This window comes from Mixophyes fleayi, chromosome 3, assembly GCF_038048845.1.
Source record: "Mixophyes fleayi isolate aMixFle1 chromosome 3, aMixFle1.hap1, whole genome shotgun sequence".
Lineage (NCBI taxonomy): Eukaryota > Metazoa > Chordata > Amphibia > Anura > Limnodynastidae > Mixophyes > Mixophyes fleayi.
The window spans coordinates 23,942,646-23,952,873 of record NC_134404.1 but is presented as its reverse complement, the minus strand read 5'-3'; the positions used below and the strand labels follow the sequence as shown (position 1 = coordinate 23,952,873).

The window sequence follows — 10,228 nt, the reverse complement described above, 5'->3', positions numbered from 1 at the left end:
TTCATTAAGGATCTTAACTTAAGAAACTTCTTATTTCAGTCTCCTGGACAAAACCATGTTACAATGCAAGGGGTGCCAATTAGTATTCTGTTTTGCACATAAGTTAAATACTGACTGTTTTTTCATGTAGCACACAAATATTAACTTTAAATTTCAGTGTACAAATAAGCTATCAAGTATTTGTGTGCTACATGAAAAAACAGTCAGTATTTAACTTATGTGCAAAACAGAATACTAATTTGCACCCCTTGCATTGTAACATAGTTTTGTCCAGGAGACTTAAATAAGAAGTTTCTTAAGTTAACATCCTTAATGAATCAGGCCCATCTCATCTTTACAGTACATGCAGTAATATTTATGTTCACTAGGTGGCGATCAAGAAAGTTTATTATCATGCAATGCAGTTTGAGGCTGCATTTTCAGCATCATTTAGTATTTGTTTAATCCCATTAAGCCATCTAAAAAATTGTGATTGCGTAAATAGTTTATTTCATTCATACTCTAACATCTTTGGCCAAGAAATAAAGAAAAGAGTGATGGTTATAAAAGACAGTGCAAATAACTTGTTTTGATCCTGGAATTCACAAACCATTTTTTACAGCCTTGATCGTTTTTGTTTTTTCAAATCAATATCCTAAAATGTAGGGGTGGATTAATATTTGCAAGAACAATGTGAATAACAAAAGCTAGAGAAAAAAAATTGTCGTTTAAGATGTTGGGTTGGGACACTTTAAAAAGATATATTCGCAAAAAAAAAAAAAAAAAAAAGAGTAACGCCAAAAATAAAACTTTGGAGAATTTGCCTCATTGTCTGATATATCTGATTAAGTTATCATACAAAGTATTATTGCTGAAAGTAATAAAAAACAAAAACAACTTCGTTAGCCATCAACCCTGGACAGATGAACCATTTAGACATAAAAACATTAAACAGATAGAACTAAGATTAAAATATGCACAATTCTGACTTTAAGGCTCCTGACTACCTTTCTCGTTACCTGAAAGGCTGCTCTGGTGCCAGCAGGATGTCTAATGGGGAACTTGCATTGGGAACCACTGCACGTTGGTGAAGCGAAGGCTGGTCATTCATATCCACATGTTGTGAACCCCCCCAGAGTTCATAGACGAGCCCCCGGTTCCCTAGAGTTCAGATACAAAATATTTTAATTAATACAAATAAAATGCAGCATTTAGGACTCATTCTTGGTCTTTAAAAGATGGATATATTTTTCTTTGCACATGTGAATGTGATGTTTCTGTCCTTTTGTTGCAAAATAAAGCTATCCTGGTTCATGTATTAGACCTTTTACCATGGAAAACATTCAAAATGCATCATGTGACACAAGTGGGTGTGGCCTGTTTTTTTTTAAAGTACAAATGGCCATTTGTTCATTGGGAAAATTGGGAAAATACCTACATCTGAGAATGTTTTTGATGAATTTTCCATTTCTGCCTCTATTATCATCAGCAGCAGCTATTTATATAAGCTATTTATATAGCGCCACTAATTCCGTAGCGCTGTACAGAGAACTCACTCACATCAGTCCCTGCCCCATTGGAGCGTACATTCCCTAACAATTTTTGATAGCAGCCAATTAACCTACCAGTATGTTTTTGGAGTGTGGGAGGAAACCGGAGCACCCGGAGGAAACCAACACAAACACAGGGAGAACATACAAACTCCACACAGATAAGGTCATGGTCAGGTAAGGAGCAGCACAGTTACTGTATCAGGGGCAAATAATTTCCCCTTTTTTTTACTCATGAATTACAATGGCTTGGAAGCAGTGAGCTTCAGTGGTATTTTAGGTGGATAAAAGGAAGCGCTCTCAGACAGGACAGTACACAATAAATTGATAAAACAATGGAGTTGGACTTGAGACTGCTTGGACTGCTCTAAATAAAACTATAGTCGTAAACAGTATACTCGTTTAAGAGCTGCAGCATAATCAAAACTGTTTCATTCTAGCAAAATATTTGAAATGTGAAATAATGTTCTATTTTACACAGTATGACGATAGATGATACGGCTTGCATCCCACATCAAACCAGTTTGGATCACGGGGAAAAAAACGAACCATTTGCTAATTAGCATCCACTGAGATAAAATTATGTTTGGGAATTGTAACATTTGCAAACTATCTAGTTCCGGAGATGTACAGAACATTGCCCAGTATATTCAGTTACAGATACATAGCTCCATTCCATGGAAATCCACAGTTCTAGAGGCAACACCCTCCTTATAAGAGTTCAGACCCCAGTGATCTCTAACCTATTTAACACCTTCTAGAACACATAGGACATAATATATATATATATATAGCTGGTCAACCCATATACAGAAGCAGATAATAGTGAAATAATAAACCAGTACCTGGATGGGGGGACGTCTGGCTCTGTCTCGGAGGGGCAGTTGTACATCTTATGACTCTTGGTGACAAGTATTTGACCGTACAAGGGTTTCCTGACATAATGCAAACAATGAAAATGTTAGTTCAATAAAATTATCTATTTATTTCCCCCCATAGTTTCTCCCCTACACTAAGGGGTCAAATGCCCATGAACCCTTTAGTTTGGTAGATAATATTTATTTTCCCCACCACCCCGACACCAGGTCCCTTTCTAACCAATATTCCTTCTGCTGCCATTAGTGGGAAAATTATTAATTTTAGTGCTTTTGACACATCAGGATTTGTAACTCTTCACTGATTGGACCTCACAACTAGCCTCTCTCACAGTCCTGCCGCCTCCACCCCTGAAACGTTGCCAGAATACGCCCTTTTCTTACCCAAGATACAGCCAAAACTGTTATACATTCTGTCATCATTTTCTGCATCCACAACTGCAACCTCCTGCTATCTGACACTCCCCACATCCATCTATCCCCACTTCACATCAACCTAAATCCTGCACCAAGACGGGTCTTCTTCTCTCATGACTCCACATCCACCGCACCACTCTACAAATCCTTACACTGACTGAGTAAAATGACTCAACTTCACATGCAATGCCCTCAATAATACCACTCCTATAATCCTCTCAAAGCTCACATTTCCTCACACCCTCTTAGATCTTCCTCTGACCTGTGCCATGCCTGGTAACCACCTCTCATTCCCTCCTACAATACCTCACACTCTTCTCCCCACTTATGGACTGTCCCACAGCCTTCAAATCTTTAGATGTTCTCTGAAAACCCATCTCTTTATTAGAGTTAACCCTACTCCCACCTATACTATTCACACTAATGCACACCCCCAACTGTCCTAATCTCCACTCTGAGCCACACCTGGCCCTATTGTCTCAGCTCTGCACTAGATTATAAACTCCTCCTTCCTTTGTTTTCATGTCTACATTTATTTTGTCTACCTCCTATGTCCCATTTATATACAAGCTCTATTTTCCACACTAATCTGGTCTTGCAGAGCACTGCAGTGCTTTACAAATCAATAATAATACTAATAATAATAAATAAATACTGTACCTGCAACGCTGACTTTAGCCGGATGCATAAAGAAATCTCCTATAATAGTAATGTCTGTTCCTCCTGCTGTGCTCCCTGAGACTGGATTTACGTATAGTATCTCTAAACAAAGAGGTGCAAAATCACACCGATCAGTAGAACTAAATGTGTCGCAACATTCCGTTCAAAACACAAACAGAAAAGCGAAACGGGCCATTTGGCAGAGGTGCAAAGTTCTGAGCGTACAATAGTTGAGATTAGCTTTTGCTTGGCCTTTCCACGTCATATATGTAAATTTGTATGTTGCTGAATTTTTTAAATGGGACAACAACAGTCAGTTAATTAGACTGTTTCAATGTCCCAAATTTACCTAGAAGTTGGGCACCGTCCCTCCCCAACATTGACATAAGGGTAATCACAACTTAAGTACACGGCAGATGAAGCAATTGCCTAATGGGTTTCAGTCCGCTGCTTTGTGTTTGGTTGGTAGGAACCTGAAGCCACAGAAAAGAGGACACAGTTCTACGTGGAAGTATCTGTTCTTAGAAGATAGATAAAGGGATGACTGAGGAGGAATAGCACATTGTGAAATATGTGATCTGGGTATGAGGGGTAATCCTCAGATGCTGAGCTGAGCCCACACCATTTACCAATATCCCCGGGGACTCTTGACATTTGCGAAGTCAATGCAATATTTTTTTTTTTTTTTTTTAAAGAGGGTAACAAAATCTAGTTGGGTTACAAAAGGAATGTTGAACACGTTATACAGTACGTGGAGGAAGGAACAGTTGTGTATGACCTTCACTCCTCTTGTAAACTGGCTGGTTTGTGGATAAAGATATATTGAATGACATCCCTGGCCAGCGTCTTATCTTTTTCTATTGAAAGAAACATCTCTGCATTAAAAAAATGGTGAATCCCACAGGCTTTTTCGAACCATAGTCTAGTTGTGTTATGGGCTCTCCTGTGACAGTAAGGTTAAGGGGTCTATATAGTATTGTACCACTCATTATGTATTACTTGCTGCAATACATAGCGCAGTAACTCTGGTATTTACTATGCTGGGACTACACAGAGAGCTCTGACAAAGAGCCCCCTACTACATAAAGTGTTTTATGTCTTCGCCGGAAGCCTAACACTGCCGGGAAATGCAGAATCTAAACTGTGGTTACATGGCTAAAGTTTGCTCATGTGCATAGGATTTGACCTGGCGGGGGACTTACAACTTCAGTGAACCCCATTGCGACAGTAAACTAACACCATCCCCTGAGAAGCCTGAATGCTTATTGCTGCTTAGTAAATGACTAACATTGCAGTCCTCCTAGAGTTCTATGGGAAGTGCGGTAACCCATGCAAAATAGGTGAATGCAGGAGACATCTCTGACTCTAACCCCTTCATTGTGCCGTGGCCATTCTCTGGTGAAATCAGCTGCTTTATCAGTTTGCTAATAGACCCCTAAGTCATTATTTAAAAACTAAATGGCATATACACAGTATAGCGAAGAACGTCTTTAAAACCTGTTTGGGAAAAATAGGTTTGGGAAGGTGGGGAGTACTTGTTTTCTACAGGAAAGGGGTAAGGGTGGATTCTAAGTACTAATGTATGTCATGTATGTACAACTGCACAGGTAAAATGTATTTGATTATATAAGGGAAAAGTTTTGAATTTACATGATTTAAACCAACATATTGCACATTACTTGTTGAAGTTATTATTTGTATATTTTTTGGTCATAATGATAGATAGATAAATCGATAGATAGTAGAAAGATAGATAGGAGATAGATAGGAGATAGATAGATAGATAGATAGATATGAGATAGATAAATAGATAGATAGATAGATAGATAGATATGAGATAGATAGATATGAGATAGATAGATAGATAGATAGAGAGATAGATAGGAGATAGATAGATAAATAGATGGATAGATAGATTGATATGCAATAGATAGACACAGGGGCGCACAGAGAGTTTTTCAGGGGGAGTTTCCCCTCCACCCCCGAAAAAAACAAACAAACCTCGTTTCGGCAGCACTGTACTATACAACAGCCGCGGCGCTGTCAAAGAAGCGTCTACGGCGGTGCTGTATACAATACAGCACCGCTGCGGGCGCTTCTTTGACAGCGCCGCGGCTGTTGTATAGTACAGTGCCGCTATGTAGGGCACTTTTTTAGTGGAGGGGAGGAGTCCCAGAAACCCCCCCTGCGTGCGCCACTGAGATAGATATGAGATAGATACGTAGATACATTCATAGATATGAGATAGATATACTGTATATGCGATAGGTGTGAGATAGATATGAAAGAGATAGATACGTATATAGGTAGATAGATAGATAGATATTAGATAGATAGATCATACTTGCCAACTCTCCCGGAATGTCCGGGAGACTCTCGCGAAATGCGGGAGTCTCCCGGACATTCCGGGAGAGTTGGCAATCTCCCTGATCTGCCCACTTCCTAGTGAAGTGGGCAGAAATCGGTTCAAACGCCGCAATTCACTGTGTCATTTTACAGGGGGCGGGGCCAAATGCTGCAACGTTTATTAACGTTCATTACTTCACGGGGGCGGGGCCAAAATGACACCATTTTGGGAGCCCCGCCCCTGCACGCCCACCTCCCCCCGGCAGCTCCTGGAAGCCAAATCTATATGTTGGCAACGATGGGATGGGATGGGATGGATAGACAGATAAGACTGATAACCAATCTATACTATACCTGGGTGTGTTTGATACAGGAACAATTGATGTTTGGCACTGATCCGCCAGGCATCTTTGCTCACTACCGCCCTATTCAGAGAGCACAGAGACAATCAGCTACATGTAGTAGTACAACATCCTTGTTCTTTTACAACACACTGAGCTCTGGAGTCACCTACATGTGTTTGTGATTTATTTAATGGTTTTATTGTCTTCTACTGTCCTCCATAAGTGACTGTGTGCCATTCACAAGGTTTATATCGGTAGCGCTCTCATATAACAGCAATGTGTTATTTTAGTTTTTGTTTTAATATAGGTAACATATAAATGCCCAGTTTATAAAAAAAAACCTCATTATTAGTGTTAAATAAATGAAGATAATAATAATATTAATAATAATAATAATAATAATAATTAAGGGCCAATAAATCTAAGCAGAAGTTGCATTATAGGGGGAAAATAACACAAATAAATACTTATTTCCAAACTGTCCCAATTAAGGGACTACCCCCCTGATTACCAGGAGTTTTGTCCCAACTCGGGAGACAATGGAGAGATACGTTCCATTGAATGATGCCCCTTCAATGTTGCGTGTACCATTGGAGTTGAATTGGTGTTTTAAGGGGAGGGAAAGTGGTCTAGAGTCAGATCGTGGATTATATTTACACATAGATACATTTTTTGAATGTTATTAAAAGCAACTTGTATTGCATCAATCCCATGAAAAAGCAAATATTTGCAGGGTTTTTGTTTACATAAATGATTTAAATGATTTTTGATTCTAGACTACCAAGGCAACCACAGTCACAGGACACATTATATAGCAGAGAGGCTCTGAGCTCTGTCAGCACTGAGACATCCTACCTCTCCCCCCTGTGCCATCACATGATGTGCAGAGAGCTGTGAGCCTGTATCTTTGCCCTCCTGATAGATTTTGAAAAGGAGATAATGATATGTGGGAGGACAGCTAAGAAAATTGGTTACCAGATGCATGCATAAAAGGTACTTAGCTTGCTATTTAAAAATAAAGAATAGTCTATGTGAGATTGCTGCTTCAAGTTTAAAAGACAAAAATAGAAAAAAAATAGTAATAGATGAAAAAATATTTTTGTGATTTAGAAATTACTTTGTAAAATATGATTAAAATACAAAATTATTCTATTTTATATTTTTCTAGAAAAAACATTTTAGCAGATTATCTTGCTTTATTACAGTTTAGAGCCCTCTTCAACCTCTCTGAACAACAAATTTCACATGGTGGCTTCAAGCGTGCCCTTATTCAAGTCTATCATTCCTCCTCCTAACTCTCTCCCCCAGTTAGTATCACCCTATTTGTGTCTCCCCCTTTCCTTTAGGATGTAAGCTCTCAGGAGCTGGGCCCTCTTTCCTTTTGTGCTCCTTCTACTATTCCATCACCCTCTGTACCTCTTGGCCTGCTTCCCTAGCCCTGTTTTCTTAAGCTTCGGCCTAGTTCTCGCTGATTTCTACCATCACTTTCACTTTCACACATTGTACCAGTAATAATTTGATTTGCTTTACCATGTTACCTCATACTTGCCAACCTTTTAAAACTTCATTCCGGGATATCCTGGGCAGGGGGGCGCGGTTGGAGGGCCAAAATCACGCAAATCGCGTCATTTTGACAGCAAGCTGCCGTTTGCGGGATACTTACCTGCTCACCCGGGAGTCCAGGAGTCCTACCTGAATTTCGGGAGTCTCCCGGACATTCTTGGAGAGTTGGCAAGTATGTGGTGTCTGTGTATATATTCTAGTTCATTTTTGTTCTTTCTGTATCATGTTATGTCATGTGTCACTGTTTTTGGTATGTTATGCACGGCGCTGCGGACCCTTTCTGGCGCCTTATAAATTAAAGATAATAATAATAATGGTGTTTCATCAGTAGAACTGGCTACACACCGTAATTTAACAGCGATATTAGGCAAATGTCTCAATATAACAGCATGCGACATCAAAATGAGTGATATACAATAATAATCCCATAAAAATCAATATAATTATTATAGGGCATGATGGCAAATCGTGGTCTGGACATGACCAGTCCTGAAATGTGTGACGACCTTCTGGATAGGCCAGGACATAAGTAGGATGTATATTCTATTCCATTTGATGCCCTTAGCTTTGTAGTAGATGAGATCTCTAGCTCCACTATTAGGTGGAGATTGCATTGCCGTTGATGTGGCGCACGGATATCGCACCATGTACATTGCCGTCCATTATGGTAGAAATCTCCGCTCATTTCCCCTCATGTCTCCATAGGGTGCTAGGACTGTTCGGAGCCGAGGAATTGTGTGGCATCTTACAAATAAACGATGATTCTCCCCTGAGTTGTATCCCAGTTCCACGCTTTACATTTTAAATTACAATTTAAATTTTAAAATTTAATTGTCATGTAAAATATTTTCGTTTTTTTACAGTTTTTGACAGCATAAACTTTCAAGTATAAACTATTTTTTTCCCAAAGTTCCCTTTAAAGAAATAGGATAACTTCAAGGTTATAACTGATATCAAACGTACTTTCCTTTGTTGAATATGGAGAATGTAATATTCTGTGAACCTGTCATGGAGAGAAATGTAACCATTAGAGTATTTCACTATAAAATCCGATTAGTATGACCGATTTAGGGCCAGTTCATCTTCTATAAAAACTGCATGGAATTCCCATAAAAAAATATCACTTATATATTGTGGTGCCTGCACTGCGCCACTCGTGTGATATTTCAGGATACTAACGTATTAGATACCTGTAAGTGGATATCTGTTGAGCAAGGAAATGCAGCTTCTCTACCTTATATCACTATTGAATGAGAAAGCAGAGGAGCAAGCAACAATTCCAAGATCTGAGCAACTGACTTGCAGTCTACTAGGTAAAAGAAGTATCAGAGGAGAAAACACCTCAGAGAAATTTAGGCGCAAATATAGCTACAATAAAAAAAAAAAATATCGCTGTTTTAAAATAATAATAATAATAATGCTGCCTCCTGCTCTCCAATAAAAGGAAGTACCAATTTCTCAAGTATATAGAAACAATACATAAAAAGTAGAGCACACAGACCATTAAATATTAAAACCTTTTATACAAGCCTTTTACATATATGTAAATGATATAAACAAACAAGAAAACAAAGAAACTAACGAGTGTGCACATGTTAATACTATCCAGTGCCCACTTTATAGTAACAATATATGTGTCCTACTGATAGAAGTCTATTGTCACATGTAGATTACCCTGATTATCAGTCAGTTGTATGCACAGGACATGTTGCTCCAGAGTCATTTGCCTTTTTTTGGCGTATCGTCCCCACATTCATTGTCTGCATGCTCAGAACCGGACTATACGCCAAGGAACACAGCCGCGTCCAAAACAACATTTACTCCACCCTATAATCTCGATGACGAAACAGGATGTGGAAGGGGTGGATGTACATATTCTATGTACAGTCAGGGCGTTCCAGTGCAGCCACATCCAAGTCAGGTTCAGACGCAGGCAGAAGTAAGCTGGTTTTCTGCCGTATCTTGCTCCAGCTATAGTAAAAGTCCCATACACTAGTGATGACGGCTGAGTATACATGCTAAAACATGTGTTTGCAATCGGGAGCAACTGTAAAAATGTATGTTATGTACAGTAGACATTAAGTACAGCCTAATAATTGTTTTTTCGGGTTTTTTTATTTTATTTTAATTTACAGGCTCTCTCATTAATGCCTATATTAGTTACCGGTAACGTTATTTGAATAGTTTTTTTTCTGTGTGTTCTTTAGCGAGTTTACACTCTACATAGGTATTGTACGTATCAGTGTTCTCCCCCACATCTATTTCCCGGGTGCTCTACCCGGCTCTTTTTACTTCCTACCCCACTCTTGAAGTCCGAAGCAATCCTATTGTAATAGGACAAATCATTGTTTATCCTATTATAATAAGCACTGTGTGGGCACTGCAGCCAGCAGAGTGTGTTAGACCACTGACCACCGGTCTAACCAGTCTGACTAGTCCAGGCGGTCTATTACACTGCCCTAACCTGTGTACTTCTTAATGCCACTCTGCTGGC

General features: G+C 39.2%; 1 protein-coding gene across 1 annotated transcript in view; it reads right to left on the bottom strand.

Moving 5' to 3' along the window:
* Positions 1-881: 881 nt before the first annotated feature.
* LOC142143085 (fibrocystin-like) overlaps positions 882-10,228 on the bottom strand; it is a 34,560-nt gene continuing 25,213 nt past the window's right edge. Inside the window, exons 9-14 of the mRNA XM_075200800.1 lie at positions 8,698-8,737; positions 6,182-6,252; positions 3,482-3,583; positions 2,375-2,464; positions 999-1,140; positions 882-894 (exon numbers count right to left, since the gene is read on the bottom strand). Of these exons, the coding sequence (XP_075056901.1) occupies positions 882-894; positions 999-1,140; positions 2,375-2,464; positions 3,482-3,583; positions 6,182-6,252; positions 8,698-8,737 (458 nt within the window). The remainder of the gene's footprint in view (positions 895-998; positions 1,141-2,374; positions 2,465-3,481; positions 3,584-6,181; positions 6,253-8,697; positions 8,738-10,228) is intronic.